This window comes from Schistocerca gregaria, chromosome 4, assembly GCF_023897955.1.
Source record: "Schistocerca gregaria isolate iqSchGreg1 chromosome 4, iqSchGreg1.2, whole genome shotgun sequence".
Classification (NCBI taxonomy): domain Eukaryota; kingdom Metazoa; phylum Arthropoda; class Insecta; order Orthoptera; family Acrididae; genus Schistocerca; species Schistocerca gregaria.
The window spans coordinates 389,230,513-389,255,109 of NC_064923.1; the positions used below are offsets into that span (position 1 = coordinate 389,230,513).

Below are 24,597 nucleotides of genomic sequence, written 5' to 3' on the forward strand. Positions count from 1 at the left end.
TAAGTACTATTTTGGAGAAAAAACTTAACAATTTTCACAAACCAAAATATTTTTTTTTTTACAAAGAAAGCACTTTGTAAATAATTTTTCTATGTAGGTGGCACCATTGTTCAGACATTTGTCATAGCAGGAGGCCAACTTTTCTACGCTCCCTTCATAGAACAATGCCACCAGTGAAGACAGCCACTGCTGACCAGAGTTTTTTGTATCATCACCACTGTCAAAGTGTCTTGCTCCAAAAATCACACTCCAAGTTGAGGAACAAGTATTAGCCATAAGATGTTAGGCCAAGGCTGTACAGCAGATGACTAAACTGCTCTCAACTGAATTGGTTAATAAAGTTTTGTGTGAGCTGCATTGATGGGTTAAAGTCTGCAAAGAAACTCAACAAGCAGAATGTGCTAGCTGTACCAGAACATAGTGTATATGATTTTTTTGTGCTGACAAAGTTGTTTTGAATTATTGTTCTTGGGAGGGAGAGGGGGGGGGGGGGGAATCGGGGAATCGTGAGAGCTTCCACTCCATTGACTGGTTTCCCTCCTCCCCCTGAAGGGAATGACAAACCCAAGTTTCATCACCAAGTTACAGTTCTCCTTAAGAATTCACCTCCCTCATCCCTGTACTGTGTAAGAAATGTTGCTTTGTTTTTTGCACATCCATCAGCATTTTTACAACACAAGGGGAACACAATTTGTGAAAATTTAAGCTTTTTGTGGTAATCTCATGCAAAACAGTTTTTGAAATTTGTGGAAACTCATCACAAACCAGTTTTATTGTGTAATGTTCACTTCAGAAAACTTTCTTAGCCAAATCATAATTGACAATAGAAGACTGTCCATCCCATGCTTTATCATGAACAATGGTTCATCCAGCATTGAACTGTATCAGAAACACACTCACCAGCACATCAGTCATTGCAGTTTCACCACACATCTCTACAAGCTGATGATTAATTTCAGCTGGTTTAACATTCTTTGGATTCAAAAACTGTATTACAGAATGCATTTTACATTCAGCAGGCTCAGGAATTGTCTGACACATTTTGAATGATCACTACCAAATGTGAACACAACACAATCTGACTGTAATGGCACTAGTGGAAAGACAATGAACCATTGAGATGAGTGTGAATGTGCAGAACTGAAACACTAGTGCTTCAGAGGAGGTAGAATGACACGATACTTACTTTCTGGACATGCCTTGTATTTATATGTGGGATAACAGTTGGCATGAACAGTTCTGTTTATGTCATCACACCTATATGTATCTTACATATGCATTAAAAGATGTCATATATGTAGCTACACGTTACAGTATTACATTAATGTATATGCATAACACATATTTTTCTTGATTGTGGTACCTTCATTGTCCAGCATGATGTGATCCACATGACAACACTATTGTATACACTAAGAACTATTTTTCTTGTTGCGTCACAGAGTGTGTCATGCTGGCTTATCTATTGCAGTTGTTATAGTAATTTTTTACAGATGTAGATGCAAAGAAACTTTTTATAAACTCTTACATAATTCTGATATATTCAGTTTACTTTGCAATTGTATTAGTATCACTGACACAGTGTTCCATCACATCACAGTTGTACAATAAACATTCGTTCCCTTTTCAGCACTATGTAAGAGTAAACATTCCACTTCATCCATATTTCAATGGAATCCACACAATAGTTTCGTTAAGCTGTTACAGTTTTCAATGTATAATTTGTGGTGTGCAAGAAACAGCAAAAATGCAGGAATTGAAGGAGATGCTACCTAATAAACTGAAACAACCAGAGGTTGTAGAGGTATCCAGGGGGAGCATTAGGAAACAACTGACAAGAACAGGGGAAAGGAATATAGATGAAGAATGGGTAGCTTTGAGAGATGAAATAGTGAAGGCAGCAGAGGATCAAATAGGTAGAGAGACAAGGGCTAGTAGAAATCCTTGGGTAACACAAGAGATATTGAATTTAATTGATGAAGGGACAAAATATAAAAATGCAGTAAAAGAAGCAGGCAAAAGGGAACACAAATGACTAAAAAATGAGATTGACAGGAAGTGCAAAATGACTAAACAGGAAAAGCTAGAAAACTAATGTAAGGATGTAGAAGCATATATCACTAGGGCTAAGATAGAAATTGCCTACAGGAAAATTAGAGACATTTGGAGAAAAGAGAACCACCTGTATGAATATCAAGAGCTCAGATGGAAATCCAGTCCTGAACAAAGAAGGGAAAGCAGAAAGGTGGAAGGTGTATGTAGAGGGTCTATAGAAGGGAGATGCACTCGAGAGCAATATTATGGAAATGCAAGAGGAAGTATTTATTTATTTACTTATTTATTCTTTGCCAATGGACTCCAGCTGAAAATCCAGCTGAGAGTATTGGGCATGTCATACAATAGGCTATTAACATCAAACTTGATTTCATTATATATAAATGAAACAAATAATTAAACAGAAATAGTCTATAAGCATACAAAGGTATTACATGTTTCACATTATATATACACACAAATCCAAATAACATACATAAATGATAATTTTTAAAGATACATTTCAGTAATGATATAACATATTTAAACACCATCTTACTATTCACTCAAACTGTATATACATTTCTCTGAGAGATATAGTTTCAAATGATTTTTTAAACATTTTAGGTCTGTTCCTTTTTTTAATGATTTTGGGGAGTTTATTAAAAAACCTTTTGCCTGCTTCTTCAGGGGCAGTCATAGACAGTTTTAGATTTCTGTTTATCATGTAGTAATTTTCATTTCCTCTTGTACTGTGTTTGTGTACTACTTTATTTAGGAGGTGTTTTTCGCTTGACCTTACTGCCATTATGCTTTGGTATATGTACAGTGAAAATACTGTCGTAATATTATAGTTTACACAAGCTTGCCTACAGGTCTGTCTGGGTGGTAGTTTTGCAATGCATCTCACTGCCCTTTTCTGAATTGTGAATATTCTTTTTAAGTAGCCAGGTTGTGCACTTCCCCATATATGAACTGAATAAGACAAATGTGGGAAGACAAGTCCATAATACATTGATCTGAGGACTTTATGATCCACAATCAAAACTGTTTTATGCATGAAGAAGATCTGTTTGTTTATCTTTTACACAGTGCATCTATATGCTCCCCCCATGCCAAATGTATGTCTATTATAGTTCCTAGAAAGTTTGTGCTGGTTACTTCTTTAATAGTCTTTCCATTTATATTAACATTTATATTATAATTTTCACTGTGCTTGGTATGAAATACTAAATTCATTGTTTTAGACTGATTCATAAACAGGTTGTTTTGTGTTAAATATTTATTTGCATTTTTGAAATTCAGGAGTGCTTCCTTCTCAAGCTCCTCCTTTGTGTCAGATGTGCAATTGATTGTTGTGTCATTGGCATACATTATAAGTTTCTGATTTATAGATTAGAGATTAGATTAGATTAGATTAGATTAGATTAATACTTGTTCCATAGATCATGAATACGACACTTCGTAATGATGTGGAACGTGTCAGGTTAATAAAAGATGTCTGTACAAGAAATTACATTACACAAAATATTGCATGACACTAATGATTAAGTTTTTTTTTTATTTTTTTAATTTTTTTTTTATACTTACTTTATATCTAAAAATTCAGCCAATGAGTAGAAGGAGTTGTCATCTAGAAATTCTTTTAATTTATTTTTAAATGTTAGTTGGCTATCTGTCAGGCTTTTGATGCTGTTTGGTAGGTGCCCAAAAACTTTTGTCGCAGCATAATTTACCCCTTTCTGTGCCAAAGTCAGATTTAACCCTGCATAGTGAAGATCATCCTTTCTCCTGGTGTTATAGGTATGCACACTGCTATTACTTTTGAATTGGGTTGGATTATTATCAACAAATTTCATAAGGGAATATATATACTGTGAGGTTACTGTGAGGATCCCTAGATCCTTAAATAGATGTCTGCAGGATGACCGTGGGTGGGCTCCAGCAATTATTCTGATTACACGTTTTTGTGCAATGAATACTTTTCTACTCAACGATGAATTACCCCAGAATATGATGCCATACGAAAGCAGTGAATGAAAGTAGGCATAGTAAGCTAATTTACTGAGATTCTTATCACCAAAATTTGCAATAACCCTAATAGCATACGTAGCTGAACTCAGACGTTTCAGCAGACCATCAATGTGTTGCTTCCAGTTTAACCTCTCATCAATGGACACACCTAAAAATTTTGAAAATTCTACCTTAGCTACAGACTTCTGTTCAAATTCTATATTTATTACTGGAGTTGTGCCATTTACTGTACGGAACTGTATATACTGTGTTTTATCAAAATTTAAAGAGAGTCCGTTTGCTGAGAACCACTTAATAATTTTGTGAAAAACATCATTTACAATTACATCACTTAGTTCTTGGTTTTTGGATGTTATTACTATACTTGTATCATCAGCAAAAAGAACTAACTTTGCATCTTCATCAATGTAGAATGGTAAGTCATTAATGTATATCAAGAACAGTAAAGGACCTAAGACCGAACCCTGTGGGACCCCGTGCTTGATAGCACCCCAGTTTGAGGAATCAACTGTTTTAACATTACACGAACCACTTATTTCAACTTTCTGCATTCTTCCAGTTAAGTATGAATTAAACCATTTGTGCACTGCCCCACTCAAACCATAATGATTTAGCTTATCTAAAAGAATTCCATGATTTCCACAATCAAAGGCCTTTGAGAGATCACAAAAAATACCAATGGGTGATGTCCGGTTATTCAGAGCATTTAATATTTGATCAGTGAAAGCATATATAGCATTTTCTGTTGAAAAGCCTTTCTGAAAACCAAACTGACATTTTGTTAGTACTTTATTTTTACAAATATGGGAGGCTACTCTTGAATACATTACTTTCTCAAAAATTTTTGATAGAGCTGTCAGAAGAGAGATTGGGCGGTAGTTGCTGACATCCGACGTATCCCCCTTTTTATGCAATGGTTTTACAATGGCATATTTCAGTCTATCAGGGAAAACACCCTGCTCCAAAGAGCTATTACATACGTGGCTGAGAATTCTACTTATCTGTGGGGAACAAGCTTTAAGTACTTTGCTGGAAATGCCATCAATTCCGTAAGAGCTTTTACTTTTCAGTGAGTTTATTATTTTACTGATTTCAGAGGGAGAGGTTGGTGGAATTACAGCTGTTTCAAACTGTGCAGGTATGGCCTCTTCTATTAATAGCCTTGCCTCTTCTAGTGAAGATCTAGATCCTATTTTCTCCACAACATTTAAAAAATGATTATTCAAAATATTTTCAATTTCTGATTGTTTGTTAGTGCACTTGTCATTCAATTTTATTGCACTAAAGTCTTCCTGTGCTCTTGGTTGCCCTGTTTCCCTTTCAATAATATTCCAAATTGCTTTAATTTTATTATCAGAGTTACTGATCTCAGACATGATACACATGCTTCTGGACTTTTTAATAACTTTTCTTAGTACCGCACAATAGTTTTTATAATATTGAACAATTTCGGGGTCAGTACTCCATCTTGCTGTTAGATACAGTTCTCTTTTGCGGTTGCAAGATATTCTTATTCCTTTAGTTAGCCAAGGTTTTTTATATGTTTTCTTGGAATTATGTTTAACTATTTTCTTGGGAAAACAATTTTCAAATACCCTTAAAAATGTATTGTGAAATAAGTTATATTTCAAGTTTGCATCGGGTTCCTTATACACTTCATCCCAGTCTAGCTGCTGTAGGCTTTCCCTAAAGTTTGCAATATTTATATTGTTAATTGAACGCACTGCTTTGAAAGTCTGATTTATTATACTGCATGGAGCTATGTCATGTACTGTAACAAGCTGTGCACTATGATCTGAAAGACGATTCTCAACAGGATAAGCATTTATGTCCCTAAACTTATCTTGGTCTATAAAAAAGTTATCTATCAATGTACTGCTGTTCTTTGTTATCCGAGTAGGAAAATCAATGACGGAGCTCAAATTGAAAGAACTGAGTAATACTAAAAGGTCATTCTTCCTATTACACTCTTTCAGGGAATCAACATTGAAATCCCCACAAATGATAATTTGCTTCCCCCTGTCTGACAGATAGCACAACAAAGCATCCAAGTTTTCCAGAAATAGCTGGAAATTCCCTGAGGGGGACCTATACACTGTTACAATTATGAAAGTGCCATCCTTTAGTTTAAGTTCAGTGGCACATGCTTCCATATGTTGCTCTACACAAAATTTTTTAGTTTCTAAATTTTTTGCACTGTGGAAGCTTTTGACATATATGGCAACTCCTCCTCTCATCATATTATCTCTACTTACATGTGCAGCTAATTTGTACCCATTGATGCTAACCTTTTGCATATCAGTGACAATGTGATGCTCAGACAGGCATAGTATATCTATTACATTCTTGGTTTCTATATCTTCTAAACAAAGCAGAAGCTCATCAATTTTATTCTTCAAGCCCCCAATATTTTGATGAAATATACTAACAGTATTTTTCACTTTACTTTTGTGAGTATCTTGAACTTTTTTAACATCTTTAGTACTTTTATTCTTCAATCCCCCAATATTTTGATGAAATATACTAACATTATTTTTCACTTTACTTTTGTGAGTATCTTGAACTTTTTTAACATCTTTAGTACTTGCCTGGCTGAGTTTCCCACTGGACACTGATCTTACACTAAAAAAGAGTTTCCACCATGAGATGTAGTTCCTCCCCCCTTTAAATTTCCTGCTATCAGCCCAGCCAGTTTACCCTTCCCTTTCCTGTTGAGGTGTATAGCTAGGGAAGTTATTTACATAGAATATAAATAGTATTGGCCCTAGCACCAACCCTTGCAGCACACCGTGTTTAACTGTTTGCAATTCTGATCTGTAATTTATTGTATTTCCCCCACTAGTATTTCTGATTTCCATGCATTGTTTCCTATTTGCAATGTATGATTTAAGTATGTCGTATCATTTTCATCTAATTCCATACTGATATAATTTCATCATTAATTTTGAGTGGTTCACACAATCAAATGCCTTAGATAGGACCATAAAAATCCCATAAGTCTTTTGTTTCCTGTGAAGTAAATTAAGAATGTGCTCAATTATATATGTTGATGCTGTTTTTGATGACTTCCCTTCTCTGAAACCATGTTGTGATGAATGCAGTATACTGCACTTTGTTATAAAGCTTACAATTCTACTCTTTGTTATCATTTCATAGATTTTAGCAAATGTTGAGATCAATGATATTGGCCTGTAATTTCCTAATTCATCCCTGTTCCCTTTCTTAAATATTAGCTTCACTTTACTTACTTTCAGTGAATCTGGAAATATACCGGGTGATCAAAAAGTCAGTATAAATCTGAAAACTGAATAAATCACATAATAATGTAGATAGAGAGGTACAAATTGACACACATGCTTGGAATGACATGGGATTTTATTAGAACCAAAAAATACAAAAGTTCAAAAAAATGTCCAACTGATGGCGCTTCATCTGATCTGAATAGCAATAATTAGCATAACAAAGTAAGACAAAGCAAAGATGATGTTCTTTACAGGAAATGCTCAATATCTCCACCATAATTCCTCAACAATAGCTGTAGTCGAGGAAAAATGTTGTGAACAGCACTGAAGCATGTCCGGAGTTACGGTGAGGCATTGGCGTTGGATGTTTTCTTTCACCATCCCTAGAGATGTTGGTCGATCATAATTCACTTGCGACTTCAGGTAACCCCAAAGCCAACAATTGCATGGACTGAGGTCTAGGGACTTGGAAGGCCAAGCATGACGAAAGTGGCGGCTGAGCATACGATCATCACCAAACAACGTGCGCAAGAGATCTTTCACGCGTCTAGCAATATGGGGTGGAGCGCCATCCTGCATAAACATCGTATGTTCCAGCAGGTGTTTATCAGCCAGGCTGGGGATGATGCGATTCTGTAACATATCGGCGTACCTCTAAGCCATCACAGTAGCAGTTACAAAACCAGAATCATGAATTTCCTCGAAGAAAAAAGGCCCGATAACGGTAGATGTGGTAAATCCAACCCATACTGTGACTTTCTCGTCGTGCAATGGAGTTTCCACAACATTTCTAGGATTTTCGGTAGCCCAAATTCTGCAGTTGTGGGCATTGACAGACCCTCGGAGTGTGAAATGAGCTTTGTCAGTCCACAATACGTTACTCAAACAATCGTCATCTTCCGCCATCTTTTGAAACGCCCACATCGCAAATGCCCTCCGCTTCACTAAATCACCAGGTAACAGTTCATGATGCCGATGGATTTTGTACGCATAGCATTGGAGGGTACGCCTCAGTGCCAACCAAACAGTAGTGTATGGAATGCTGGTGTGACGTGCGACTGCATGAGTGTTGACTTCCCCAGGCACAGACAAGCCAGCTACAGGCTCCATTTCTTCCTGAACTGTCTCAGCAGCATTACGCCTTGTGCTCGGTCAGCCACTATGGGGTCTATCGTCTAAACAACCCGTGGCTTCGAACTTCGAAATCATTCTCGCCACAGATGCATTTGTCAACGGACCTTTACCCATTCGAATCCCCTTCCTATGGCAGCCTGCCACTTATCGCCCTTATCTGGGCGTAACTTCACAAAGTTATATGAAATGGAATGGCCATACGAGCACTGTGATAGGGAAGGCTCAACTTTGGTTTATTGGGAAACTGTGGTTCATCTGTAAAAGGGACCTCATACAGGATGCTATTGTGACCTATTCTTGAGTATTGCTTGAGTGTTTTGGATCCACAACTGATCAGAACGAAGGACAATATCTGAGCAATTCAGTGGCAGGCTGCTTGATTTGTCACTGGTAGGTTTGAACAACTTTCAGGAATTTAGGAATGCTAAAATGGGAATATCTGGAGGCAGGGTGACTTTCGTTTTGAAGAACACTATTGAGAAAATTTGGAGAACCGTCATTGTAAGCTTACTGCAGGGCAATTCTAAATTAGGGCCTCTATGGAGGCACACAGACAGTCTTTTTCCCTTGCTGTATTCGCAAGTTGATTTGGAAAGGAAATTGCTAGTAGTGGTACATGGCAGGCTCAGTCATGCTCCATACATGTATGGCGCATGGAGTATGTAAGTAGATAGATCAGGACAAGTTTTTCAAGATATATATGCCTGTAATAGTGTACATCTGTCCTACAGTCCTCCTTGAAATTTGGACTGACTTGCACTTTTTCCATTCACTGGATACTCGCTGTTCTGCCAGTGACCTATGATAAAACTACAGCTAGAAGGGAGAGCAAGTTCTTTAGCATAATGTCTCTGAAATATTACATATGTCTCATCTGATCCAGATGCCTTTCCACTACAAAATGACAGTAGTTGCTTTTCTGTTCTGCAATCACTTATCCCAGGATTTGTCATTTTGGCAATAATGTGGTAATGGAATGGAAGAACCATATTTTGATCTTCCACAGTAAAACAGTCTCTGGAGATGAAATTACATGTCACCCTTGATTTCTGTCATCTTCCATTTTGGTACCAGTATGGTCACTAAGCAACTGAATAAAATATTTTGACCTGCTTATCAAATTAGTCCTCAAGAAGACTGGAATAATCCCAGTTCCAAATAAAGCAGGTGCTGACAGGTGCGAAAACTACCAAACTATCAGTTTAATATCTCATGGTTGAGCAAAATACTAACACAAATTCCTTACAGAAGAAAGGAAAAACTGATAGAAGCCAAGCTCAGGAAAGATCAGTTTGGATTCCGGAGAAATGTAGGAACAGCAAGGAAGTACTGATACTACCACTTATCTTAGAACATAGGTTAAGGAAAGGCAAACCTACATTTATAACTTTTGCAGACTTAGGTAACACTTTTGACAATGTTGACTGGAATACTCTCTTTGAAATTCTAAGGTAGCAGTGGTAATATACAGGGAGCGAAAGGTCATTTACAACTTGTCCAGCAATTAGATGGCAGAAATGAGTCGAGGGCATGAACAGAAAGCAATGGTTTAGAAGAGAGTGAGACAGTCCCCGACATTATTCATTCTGTATGCTGATCAAGCAGTAAAGCAAAACCTAAGAAAAAGATGGAGTAGGAATTAAAGTTCAGGGGGGGGGGGGGAATAAAAACTTTGAGATTTGCCGATGACATTGTAGTTCCATCAGGGAAAGCAGAGGACTTGAATGAGCAGTTTAATGGAATGAACAGTGTCTTGAAAAGTAGGTATAAGATGAATATCAACACATGCAAAACAAGGATAATGGAATGTGGTCGAATTAAGTAAGGTGATGCTACAAAATTGAATTAGGAAACAACATACTTAAAGTAGTAGATTAGTTTTCCTATGTGGACAGTAAAATACCTAACGATTGCCAAGATAGAGAGGATATAAAATGTAGACTGGCAATGGCAAGATAGGCATTTCTGAATAAGAGAAATCTGTTAACACTGAATATAGATTTAAGTGTTAGGAAGTCTTTTCTGAAGTATTTGTCTGGAATGTAGTCATCTATGGAAGTGAAACATGGATAACAAACAGTTTAGACAAAATGAGAATAGAAACGTGCAAAATGTGGTGCTACAGAAGAATGTTTAAGATTAGATGGGTAGATCACATAAATAATGAGAAGCTACTGAACAGAACTGGGGAGAAAAGAAATTTGTGGCGCAACTTGACCAAGGAATGAAACGACACATTCTGAGACATCAAGAGATCACCAATTTAGTATTTGACGGATGTGTGGGGGTAAAAACTGTAGAGGCCAGCCAAGACATGACTACAGTAAGCATATTCAGAAGCATGTAGGATGCAGTAGTTACTGGCTGTAGGTCTATGACTCATTACGGAATTTTGCTGAAAAATCTTTCCCCATTCTCTTCTAATTTTGACCTTATCCCATCTGCTTTTTATCTTTTTTTCTTTGACTTGAGAACGTTTCTTGTTGTCAAACAAGCAGTTAATAATTTATTATCAATACAAGCAAAATCATTAGGAGATTTAAAGACAGAACCTCAGTTTGCAGTACATTTCCATCATTTTTAATTGCCAGTGGAACATACCTTCTGAATATCATGTACTGAACTTGTATATACCTCTACAAAAACCAGTACTACTATGAAACTATGCACTTCTTTTATCTTCTAAGTGTAGAAGTTCCACTTCCACTTGTATGTATTACCAACAACAAATTGCACAAGAACATAATCATGTATGAAAATATTAGTGTCATGTTATGTAGCATGTTAAAAGAAAATTTCTGAAGGTTGGCTAATTGCTGCTTGGGAGTGATTAAGATTCTTTGTTATGGGACTGAATCACTGCCATGATTTCATGAATATAACAACAGTCACTTGCAAGTGAATGGTTGGTTATGGTCATTTATGTTTATTCTTTCTTTTAGATAAAGTTAGTTGATTACAGTAACCTGAAAAAAAACAAAAAACAAAAAATCACAGAACTACAAACATATATATAAATAATGTAGAAGCACCATTTGACCGATTTATCATTCATCAACTGTAGACACATCAAAATACATAAATTTCAGCTTCTTCCAGAAATGTTGTTCTCAGCAACAGATTATGCCCCAGACAGAGTACACTGTTTATTTTTATCACATCATCTTTAGAATATTCTATGTTACCAAAATTTGAATAATTTGTTATAGAAATGAAGAATTATAGTTTATTAACAAATGAAAATATTTTCCTAGGTAAGACACAGACTCCATATGCAGAAAATATTAGACCAGTCAACAATCACTTTTAAATATTCTATTTTTGTATTAAACATATGTGTACTTCTGTCATATGGTATGTAGAAACTAACCTGCATGCTGGGGAAGCCTATGCCAACAAGGAAGTTTGCAATCCAATTAATTAAGACTGCTATGGACATGGCAGCAGGCCGTGGTCCTTGCGAAAAGAGCTCAGCTGTAATCATCCATGGTATGGAGCCAGGGCCGACAGCAAAGAAGACCACAAAACTCAGTGTTGATACAACAGATAGGTACGACATCCAGTCTATCATTTCCTGCACATACCCAAAAAACTCCTATCAGGCGTTGGTACCCTGTTCTTCTTTCCTGATACAGGTGAAGGAGAGCTAAAATAGTTAAACTCAAGAAAAATTATGCAGGCATCCAGAGGAACATGCTGGAGAATGTTTCTTCATTGCTAAACAATTTTTACACATAAATGGTCAGCAAATTCAACTTCTCCTTCAAATTGTATCAGGAAAGTTTTCTGATAACAAAAAAAGGGAGGGCTGCAAAAGAAGCATCATGCACAAAATAAAAAGTAAGCATTCATGTGCAATGTGAACAAGAAACTAACCTGAAAGTACAGCTTAAAATCTCTGGATGAGCCACATATCTACCTTTTTTGTAGTCCAAAAGCATTTTATAGCTAACAGTAGCATGCATTTTGAAGTATTATAGTTCTGTTCTGTGTCAGAACTTTGTAGTTTAAAAAATGATATATACATATACCAATTGATTTCAAACCAAAAAGGGTTAATGAAATGTCCAACTTCAGATAATGTATGATAAATAGCATTTCCATTTGTTCCTTTCTCTTATTTTGTTTCTTTGTCACCAAGATTCTTCTTTGTTTTATTTTCATAGTGATATCCAGCTGACAAATCATCTAGTCTTTTGCAATGCATCTCTCTGCATAAAAATATCAATTTTGGTTTGCAAGTCTTTATTTCACCAACATCATCTGTAGCAATATTTGGAACACTCAGTGACTCTTTGACAACACATCTCACCAGCAGTGTCTCATGCACACTGGCATAAATTTTGCTAATATCAGCTTTATATGTTACACAGTGTTGTATTATCCATATAATCAATTGTAAATTATGGAAAATCATTTGAACTTTTGAGGAGCTATAATATGATTATTGTATCTCATCCCTACATTTCATCTGCAAAAGCAGTCCATCTACTCTTGCAACATCAGCCTTACTGGTACTTAAGCTCTCCACCAACTCATCACCAAAGAACATAATGATGGAAATATTACTATTTTTGCATCAGAAGGCATTGCTTTACTCCCTAATCTGAGCAGCCTTCCAATGTTAGATCCAAAGTGGAACATTACGTAAAACAGTTTCACTTCCCATGTTTCATTTACTCATTACAAATTTTCCAATGTTTTTTGCAATGTTGCTTTATCATTATGATTTAAATATACTGTGTGTGCCAGAAACCACCTACTCACTGAATCACATGCACACATCACTTCCTCCAATGCAATAAATCTGTCTGCTAATCATGCTTTTTTAGTTCTGAGATTTGTGGCAGAGAATCTATTCTAAACCTCTAGAAGTTCTTATTCCAGTTATTATTATGAGGCAACACCAACAAATCCATAACGTAACATAAAACTAAAGTCATCCTTAAACCCTTGGGATCCCTCCATCCAAACCCCTGGAATCTTCTCACATGAAGATATATACATTTACCAAATCCAGTATCCCCCACACCTAAACTCACTATTTGTTCCCTGCCCAGGATACTTTATGGGATTCACATTCATTTACAAAACATACATCGGGCAAGTATGTTAGAAAATTTAAAAAGGGAAATGGATAGGTTAAAGTTAGATGTAGCAGGAATTAGTGAAGTTGGTGGCAGGAGGAACAAGACTTCTCGTCAGGTGCCTACAGGGTTATAAACACAAAATCATATAAGAGGTAATGCAGGAGTAGGTTTAATAATTAATAGAAAAATGGGAATGCGGGTAAGCTACTACAAACAGCATAGTGAACGCATTATTGTGGCCAAGACAGATACCAAGCCCACACCTACTACAGTAGTACAAGTTTATATGCCAACTGGCTTTGCAGATGACGAAGAAATTGAAGAAATGTATGATGAAATAAAAGAAATTATTCAGATAGTGAAGGGAGGTGAAAATTTCATAGTCATGGGTGACTGGAATTCGAGTGTAGGAAAAGGGAGAGAAGGAAACATAGTAGGTGAATATGGATTGGGGCTAAGAAATGAAAGAGGAAGCCATCTGTTAGAATTTTGCACAGAGTATAACTTAATCATAGCTAACACTTGGTTCAAGAATCATAAAAGAAGGTTGTATACATGGAAGAATCCTGGAGATACTAAAAGGTATCAGAGATATTATATAATGGTAAGCAGATGGGACCTGGATAAACTGAAAGAACCAGAGGCTGTACAGAGTTTCAGGGAGAGCAAAAGGGAACAATTGACAGGAATGGGGGAAAGAAATACAGTAGAAACAGAATGGGTAGCTCTGAGGGATGAAGTAATGAAGGCAGCAGAGGATCAAGTAGGTAAAAAGATGAGGGCTAGTAGAAATCCTTGGGTAAAAGAAGAAATATTGAATTTAACTGATGAAAGGAGAAAATATAAAAATGCAGTAAATGAAGCAGGCAAAAAGGAATACAAACGTCTCAAAAATGAGATTGACAGGAAGTGCAAAATGGGATGGCTAGAGGACAAATGTAAGGATGTAGAGGCTTATCTCACTAGGGGTAAGATAGATACTGCTTACAGGAAAATTAAATAGACCTTTGGAGATAAGAGAACCACTTGTATGAACATCAAGAGCTCAGATGGAAACCCAGTTCTAAGCAAAAAGAAGGAAAAGCAGAAAGGTGGAAGGAGTATATAGAGGGTCTATACAAGGGCGATGTACTTGAGGACAATATTATGGAAATGGAAGAGGATGTAGATGAAGATGAAATGGGAGATACAATACTGCATGGAGAGTTTGACAGTGCACTGAAAGACCTGAGTCAAAACAAGGCCCCGGGAGTAGACAACATTCCATTAGAACTACTAACCGCCTTGGGAGAGCCAGTCCTGACAAAAAACTACCATCTGGTGAGCAAGATGTATGAGACAGGCGAAATACCCTCAGACTTCAAGAAGAATATAATAATTCCAATCCCAAAGAAAGCAGGTGTTGACAGATGTGAAAATTACTGAACTATCAGTTTAATAAGTCACAGCTGCAAAAACTAATGCAGATTCTTTACAGACGAATGGAAAAACTGGTGGAAGCTGACCTCGGGGAAGATCAGTTTGGATTCTGTAGAAACACTGGAACACGTGAGGCAATACTAACCTTACGACTTATCTTAGAAGAAAGATTAAGGAAAGGCAAACCTATGTTTCTAGCATTTGTAGACTTAGAGAAAGCTTTTGACAATGTTGACTGGAATACTCTCTTTCAAATTCTAAAGGTGGCTGGGGTAAAATACAAGGAGCGAAAGGCTATTTACAATTTGTACAGAAACCAGATGGCAGATATAAGAGTCGAAGGGCATGAAAGGGAAGCAATGGTTGGGAAGGGAGTGAGACAGGGTTGTAGCCTCTCCCCGATGTTATTCAATCTGTATATTGAGCAAGCAGTAAAGGAAACAAAAGAAAAATTTGGAGTAGGTATTAAAATCCATGGAGAAGAAATAAAAACTTTGAGGTTCGCTTATGACATTGTAATTCTGTCAGAGACAGCAAAGGACTTGGAAGAGCAGTTGAATGGAATGGACAGTGTCTTGAAAGGAGGATATAAGATGAACATCAACAAAAGCAAAACGAGGATAATGGAATGTAGTCGAATTAACTTGGGTGATGCTGAGGGAATTAGATTAGGAAACGAGACACTTAAAGTAGTAAAGGAGTTTTGCTATTTGGGATGAAAGTAACTGATGATGGTCGAAGTAGTGAGGATATAAAATGTAGACTGGCAATGGCAAGGAAGGCGTTTCTCAAAAAGAGAAATTTGTTAACATCGAGTATAGATTTAAGTGTCAGGAAGTCATTTCTGAAAGTATTTGTATGGAGTGTAGCCATGTATGCAAGTGAAACATGGACAATAAATAGTTTGGACAAGAAGAGAATAGAAGCTTTCGAAATGTGGTGCTACAGAAGAATGCTGAAGATTAGATGGGTAGATCACGTAACTAATGAGGAGGTATTGAAGGGATCGGTTGGTAGGCCATGTTCTGAGGCATCGAGGGATCACCAATTTAGCATTGGAGGGCAGTGTGGAGGGTAAAAATCGTAGAGGAAGACCAAGAGATGAATACACTAAGCAGATTCAGAAGGATGTAGGTTGCAGTAGGTACTGGGAGATGATGAAGCTTGCACAGGATAGAGTAGCATGGAGAGCTGCATCAAACCAGTCTCAGGACTGGAGACCACAACAACAACAACAACAACAACAACAACAACAACAACAGCACCCTTAACATCCACAGCCCATTCCCATTGTTATCTCTCTTGTAATATACTGAAAGCACCTGGAGTGATGTGCTACACCTTGCACATAATAGTACTAACGATGTTATATATCAATGCACCTACACAGCTTACACCGAAGGTAGGATGATTTTAGAAGTAGATCTGTGCAGCTTGAAGAAAGGTTTCTTCAAAGACCTCTCAAGGGATGAAATATTAACATGAAATTGAAGAATTTCCTGAAAGTGTAGACTGGAAAACCGCATTTTATGCGATGAAATGTGGCCTACTGGAAACTCAGAGAAGAAAAAACAAATAACTGAAATGTGGTGGCAGTGACAGAAATTAAAAATTAACTGGATAGATAAGAAACAAAGTTATTATGAACAGTAGGTACAGAAATGAGTCTAGCAAAATCTTTACTAAAAGCAGAAATCAGCTCCTGGAACATCTGCTACAGCATTCTGTACTGATTAGCATTACACAGGAATGAGCATTAGAGGAAAAGACTTTTAGGGACAGGCAAAGACTAAAATATCCAGAAAAAATTACTGTAGTAGTTATCTAGGAATGAAAAAGATTTAAAACAAGAGTGGAAGATGTGGAGACACTATACATATAGAGTAAAAAGAGTGTACAGCTCTACAGTGGAATAGTGAGCAAGCAACTTTCTGCATAAATGAATGGAGGGTCGAACAGCCTACACTGGCAGCACACACTGCCATGTTGCAGTTCATACCTTTGACTGCAACAGTAAAAGTATAGCAGCATCTTTCGTAACTTGAGCCATCTTGAAACAATACCCCTTCTTTACCTCTTTTTCTCCTGCTCCAGCACACCTGGTCAACACATCTTATAGACAGTAACATGCTTTAGAAGCAGTGCTTGTTTCCCCTCCCTCCCTCTTCTTCCTATGGCCATGATTTGCATAGTTTCAATCTGTCTTTATTGTTGCCATTTTCATTTGTAGCAGTTTTGATTTAATAATAATTCCAGTACCAGAGCACAAGAATTAGTCACTCTCAGATAAGTGAACTACCTTTGTCAGTATGTATGGAAATACCGGCATTTTCCTGACATCATTTTCAAGTCTTCACTTTGACATACCTAAAGCAGTTTATACTACTTTAAGAGTTAACTAACAAAATCACATGCTGGGTTTAAAAAAAAGTTCCAGGTCTACTTTCACTGCAAATACAATTCTAGCTAACAATTTTTTATGCAAGTATCCCACAAAGCTACAATGTTAAAATTCACTTTCAACAGAAAATGAATGAATGCATTGTAATATATGTGCATACAATATAAATCAGTGTGATATTACAAAACAAACAAATACATGCATGTGGAAGCTGCAACTGAAATGTAAGTTGAGGGCCATTAAAATCACTCGTTTAGTACATACATGGCATTTAAAGACTGAAAGGATAACATCAAATTATTAACATTAGCCTGAACTGACATTGTTAGAAGTGGGTTTCACATTATAAAAGTGTGCACATGATGAACCTATCTGAGTTGGTAGTACATGTTTGAGACAGTAAAACATTTATCTTAACTTAATCACATAAAGATTGAACCATACAATAAGTGTGCAGGTCTTGTACTGATCAGCCAGAACATTATGACCACCTATCTAATAGCATGGTTAACATTAGCGACTTATCATGGCATGAAAGCAGTGAAGCCTTGGTAGGTCACTGGAGGGAGTAGGCACCACATATGTGCATGCACACATGTGCTGCCCCCCCCCTCCCCCCCCCCCCCCCACACACACACACACACACAATGTCCAACACCTGTAATGAGGAGCGGCTGCACAACTCCACAACGTATGGATGTGTTTTCACCTTCGTTTCATCACATTTTGAAGACACTGACCAGATCACTCCCGAACACCAAACAAGTCGTGCAGTTTCTGAAATATTTGTGCCGAGCCTCTGGGTCATTACAATCTGCCCTCACTCAAACTCTCACAGATCACATGACTTCCCCTTTCTATACATGGACATCTCGCTCACTGATATTATATGCGCTGTGTGTGGGGGGTGGGGGGGGTGGGGCATCATTCCTTGCCAGGTGATGCTGCTATAGCCTGGATGGGTTTTATCGATAGGTCAGAGTTCGTATTCTGGCTGATCAGTGTGGGTATCAATGATGTGTCTGAGATTCCACTAAAGCCTATCACTCCTACTTTCAGTTCCATATTTTCTTCCTCAAATTGACTTAATGGCTATAGTTTTGTTTACATCTCCTCCATTGCCCAATATTTCCTTGACAGACTTGGAGGGGTACTTTTAATCATATCAGGTGATGCTGGGTGCCAGAGAAGATTTACAAACAACTGATATGCCTGGAAAATTTCATCTTAAGTTACAGCACTCAGTCTCTCTGGGTCAATAAAAGGCATGCATCATATTCTTAGTTCTTCATTTGTTGAACCTGCAGAATCATTTCAGTTAGAAATAAATTTTTTAAGTTTATAGTTGCTTTTCTTTTCATACTCTAAAATTCTCCTCAAATTCATGAATGAAATATACATGTAAGAGCAATTAATTAGTGTCACCTTCCTAACCTTTAATTGGTATCATGTTGCAATATTTTTTTCTTGATGATGAATAATCAGGCAACCGTGTTGCACAGTGCTAAGTGGCGAGACAGACAATAACCAGTAACTGGTAAGGCATGAGAGAATGATGAAAGATTGATTGGCGTCAGAAAAGGGACCAAGGCAGAACTCTAGATGACATCTATCACACCACCCACAACTCCTATGTTTCATCAAGTCTCATTATTTGTATTCTGTAAAGTTGATGGTAAATGGATACCTCAAAATTGGATAAAGTATTTGCTGATCTGAAGAGTCACAATCTGTAACAGTGTCCTTCCAATAAGTCTGAGAGATTCACTGCATGCTGCATGTTTTATAGAACACTAACATTTTTGAAGATGACAACACGCCAAGCTCTGAAACATGTCCACTATATCAATGGTTGTAGCAACACAGTTCACATGATCCTCATTTCCAATGGCCTTCAAAATTCAGCAAGTATCAATACAGCTGTGTGCTTGTGGAATAACACCCCACTCTAAGATCGGTGGTCAGGACTGCACTGCATACAGCATAGCTAACCATATCACAGAACTATTTTTAGCATTTCATTACAATCTTGCAATATTAGTGTGCTATTGGAGACACAATATGGTATTTTGTATAAGGTATCAATTTAGTGAACACAGCATGCAAACTTTTCCATAGCCAAATTTTTAAGAATCACTAATGTAAATGTATTTATTCAGGTAATGGTAAAACTAAAATACCAAAAATTCTACTGTGTATTTTTGCCTGTATGGACTACTTAGTCACTGAAAAGCATTTTTGTTCTTCCAACAGGCAAAATGTATGAGTATAATGTTGAAGATTGATCAGGGGGAGGGGGGTTGATAAATACTATATTTGGAAAAAGAACAGTGAGGTGCACAAAATTTTGGTAGCGGAAAATGTAAATAGTCCTTTCCTGAATGCAACAGAACAGGTAATTAGTTTTAAGGATGCATAGGACTGAAGCCATCATTTACAGGGTGCAACAAAGAAATAAAGAAAATTTTCCAAATTGGCCACAATGCAAAGCAACTTGCAAAAAATATGTACATATTGTATTTAGGTCATTACCAAATGAGATGGGCAAGTCTTAATTTAAAAGACGACTCACTCTTTTGTCAACATATAAAACATAGTAAATTAAAGATTGTTTAACTGAAAACAGTTCATTAAAAGCAGCACATAAGTGAGTCTTTACATTGCCACAGAAAGATATGTGATGATTGAGCATAATCCTCCTATGGACATGTAGGAGCAACTTCTTCTTCTCTGCACCACTGAATGGAGGTAGCACATGAGCATATTTTAGTTTTCAGTATCAAGGATTATTGTCACCCATATGCTGTCAAGTGCTTTCTTCGTTTATTCATGCTCCTTTGACTCAACAGCACATTAACAACAAGTACAGGCAAATCATAATGTGCTGTCCTTAGCTCCCAAAAACCCTCCTGCATTGTTTTATTAGCTTTTTATTCCCCTATTTTCACACTTGGTGATGAACCCACTACTTAACCTTCATGCTGTAATTGGCAAACACCAAGATATTTTCAGAATTTCGCTGGCTGGTTATAAGAGATGTAGTGACAGCAGAGCACATGTTGATCTCTAGTTGAAACACATGAGGAATTTCGTGTCTTGCCCAAATTACTTGTGCTTTGATGCCATCAGAAGTGCTGACATTTCCTACCAAAAGTAGTAAATTCACTAAGAAGATAAATCCTGCAGACATGGACAAGGAAAATGACTACATAACCATACCAGTCTCTCAGTTTAGACCTATTTTGTACACATCTTTAAAACTATGGCTCTCTTTTAAAATACTGCATTTTAAGGTAAAAAAATGTGATCTCAGGAATATGACACACAGTTTCCCTCAATTTATTCTAAAAACCACTCGTAATTCTAAGTAATCAGACTGTATGTTTACACCAGCCACAAGATCTAATTTATATTTGCTATATCCAATGGTCTCCTGGTTTAAAAGTATCAAGCATATAAAGCACTCCATAAGCAAACAAGCTTCTGATTTGCACGCATGCATTTCTACAGTTGCATGAAAATATTGTGCATGTTGCATCATGGAGAGCTTCTGCTTGCTCAATAATGATAGGGAAAATGATTTGTGTGTGTGTGTGTGTGTGTGTGTGTGTGTGTGTGTGTGTGTGTGTGTGTGTGTGTGTGTGTGTGTCCTGTAAATGCCCATACTGACATTATGCCTTCATGGAGGACTGCATGTAGGCATGGCTGTCGTGTATATTTACACATTATGCAGCCATATTTGTGACATAACACAAACTGTCATCCTGACATCATGAGACATAAGGAAAAAATGGAAAACTGACATGCTTGAATATGTTAATGATTAACATTTCAGCACAACTGTATAAAACACATAGGAGTAACAGCATCTACATTCAGTATGTAAAGAAATGTAGCAGAGTGGGTCTCCCATTCAAAAATTTCAATTAGATGTTGGTTTTGCAAAAACAGACATAATGTCTTACAGGACAACAGTAATCAGTGATTTTATAATGCTACTTATGGGACAACAGCAATCAGTGATTTTTAAGTAACATTATAGATGTTGGTTGTCTGCAAGGCCATGTTAGGCCACGCCATGTAAGAAAGCGAAATGTCTACCAGCATGTGTCAGAATTTGATAGCAGCAAGATAAAAGCTTATGAAGACTGTGGTTAATCATTCAACATTATTTATGCTCATGTTGATTTTGATCCTCTGACTGTTGTCCGGCATGCAACTGATGGGCTCAGGACAGCCATACTCGGCACCCTGCAGGACTTAAACAGCCCCTCATGACTAGGGCCTGAGATGAAACATGAAGACAGAAAAAAAAAAAATTCTGGTATAATAAATGTTTCTCTATTTCCCAAGAAGTAAGGAAATTATATAAGCTTTACTGATATTATGAACAAGACTAAACCAGAGCCTACAGCAAACAGTAGGTGACAAGACTGCCAAAACCAAGTGAACTTTTAATAGATTGAAATCCAGAAAAGTGTGCTGGGTCTGAACTGCATAGAGCATAGAGCTTTCCACTAAAGGGAAATTTCTCTGATTCTTGTGTTGCAAGTACAGTCACACTGTGCCACAGTTGATTTTTAGGTTATTACTTTCACCACAAAAATTAGATGAATCCTAGAAAGAAGAGGAAATGGCACTGAATAAAAGTACATGACACTATCTGAGTTGGACACAAATTGCTCTATAAAGGAAACAATTAACATGCCATTGGTCAACTGATAAATCAGTGAACTAAAGGTTAGCTCTTTACCAAAATCACCATAGAAGGAAGACTAAAATCGAGCTCATACTGAATTTGTGATTTGAGACAAACTCACTGTACAAGTAGACAATCAAGTCTTCGCAAAACTACAAGAAACCGGAGTCCCAATGAATACCAGTTAGCAGCCTATAAATGTCGAAGGTGACAAAGTTTTGAAGTGTTCAATTCATAAGAAGCAAGGAAGATTAGAGTTTACTATCCCATCAATGATAATGTCATGGAATCCAAGTTCACATTGAAGTAGGCCTTGGATCATGCTGTCCTCAAGGGAACCCCAAAGCATTTCCCAATAGCATCTAAGGAAATCATGGATAACCTCAATTTAAGCAGCAATTTGAATCATTGTGTTTTGGAATACAAGTACACAGTCTTCCCAATGAATCACTTTGCATTGTAGCTAACACAACTTATGGATTCTGATTTAAGTAGCTAAGCCAGGCATTTTAATCATGTTACACCTCTCTTTCATGCGGATTATTTTGTTTTGGGTGTGTGAACAGTTCAAACTCTACAACACATAAATGAAAAGTGAAGCTCATTAATAGCTTAACAGTGAAATTACTTAATACTGACAATGAAGAAAAATTAAGAACAGCATAGCAAATGATAATAAAACTTTGGAATTTGCTTGGTCTAAGAAAAATGTTTAGGACAAAATTAATGGTCAACAGAATTTTTCTACATCACATTTTCCAGCGCTCACAGTAAGTGACTCCATGCATAGTTTTTGGCCTTGGTTGGCTCAGAGAAGCAAAATACCATACTGTGATGCCCACTGTAAGCCTCACAATACAAAATAACTTGCAGACAGTGAAATTAATCTGAAGGGCAGTTACGGATACTTCTGAAGACAGTGCACACAGTTATTAAAGCATAAAAATCTTAATGTCAATCTGCCACAAGTTAACAGATTGTGTTCAGATGTAACTACCTCAACTGCACAACATGTACAAGTTATCATATACACAGTCCTCATTACAGTTTACATAGTGTAATGCTGAATAATTTGTAAAAATTACATATCATTGGAAATTAGTTACAAATAAGTACAAATCCATGCTCAAAATCTCTAAATAGATGTGTCAGCTAGCTAGTGAACTTCTGTAAGTCGCTTGTAGAAGCTACTTTTCCAAGTCCTTTGCTGTGGGAAAAAAAGCTTAGCAAGTCAACTTCCCCAAGTTTAATCAACTTCTACAAATAACTTCTGCAAGTTAATGGAAACAGTTCCTCACATCTTGTTGTAATTACTTGCCAGTTGCTGGAAGTTTTTATAAAATTTATAGAAATTTTGTGTGTTTATGATAGATACGAAAATGCAGTATTGATAAGTGAGAAAAAACGCGTGGACCAGTACAAGAAATCAACTGTGAATTAAGAAAGTGGAACACTTTCCTGTATTGTGGGACATGAAACACAAGGCTCATAAGAACCATGTGATAAATTGCTGGATACACAAGAAAATATTGTGGCAGATTTTGAGGGGAAAAGAATATCACAAACTGTAAACTTAGTGGACAAGAAATTTAAATGTGTTTCTCATACACTTAAATTTGTACACTTCTGTACCCATTTCTTTGCCCAAAAAATTATTCTATCTACCTTTTTGCTTTTATTACGATTATTCTTTAATAATAATAATGAGAAGAATAAGAATAAGTTGTTGAAGAAGAAGAAGAAGAAATGGATGGATGGACTGCTACTCTCCATGTTGCACAGATGTTGCATCATAGACAGGCACAATAAAAACACCACCAGACATGTTAGCTTTCGGCCAGAAGGCCTACACACACACACACACACACACACACACACACACACACACACACACACACACACACACATGATCACTGTCTGGTTGCCAGGGCCTGACTGTGAGGAACTGCACATGATGGGAGAAGCAATCTGGATGGTGGGTTAAGTAGGAGACTGCATCCTTCACCCACCTATTCCCCTCCCTGTTTCCAGTCTACAGCCTTCTATTCCAAAAGTGCACCCACACTCGTTTTACTTCTCACCTTTACTTACCCCCCCCCCCCCCCCCCACCTCTCTCTCTCTCTCTCTCTCTCTCTCTCTCTCTCTCTCTCTCTCTCTCTTCTCTCTCTCTCTCTCTCTCTCTCTCTCTCTCTCTCTCTCTCTCTCTCTCTCTCTCTCTCTCTCTCTCTCTCCCCCCCCCCCTCCCGCCTGGTATGCTCCCACAAACATCACTTTACATCCCTCAGCAGTACCCCACTCCACCTCCACCTCCACCACCCCGCTCCACCTCCACCTCCACCACCCCGCTCCACCTCCACCTCCACCACCCCGCTCCACCTCCACCTCCACCTCCACCTCCACCTCCCTGTCCCAGCCTCCTCATTATCACCACCACCCAGACTACTACTATCTACCATCATGCACAGTTGCCTGCAGTCTGGCCACTGCAGCCGGAGACAGTGGTCATGTGTCTGTGAGCTGTGTGTGTGTGTGTGTGTGTGTGT

At 37.4% G+C, this 24,597-nt stretch overlaps 1 protein-coding gene across 17 annotated transcripts in view; it reads right to left on the reverse strand.

Moving 5' to 3' along the window:
- LOC126268161 (glucose transporter type 1) overlaps positions 1–24,597 on the reverse strand; it is a 1,240,707-nt gene that overhangs the window by 120,078 nt on the left and 1,096,032 nt on the right. For 14 of the 17 annotated variants that reach the window (XR_007549106.1, XM_049973736.1, XM_049973724.1 and 11 more), the window contains one exon: positions 11,815–12,039. Coding sequence is in view for 16 of the 17 variants with exons in the window: in XM_049973736.1 (XP_049829693.1) it covers positions 11,815–12,039 (225 nt within the window). In the remaining variant the exon portion in view is untranslated. The remainder of the gene's footprint in view (positions 1–11,814; positions 12,040–24,597) is intronic. The other 3 variants (XM_049973729.1, XM_049973725.1, XM_049973735.1) reach the window with 1 other exon arrangement.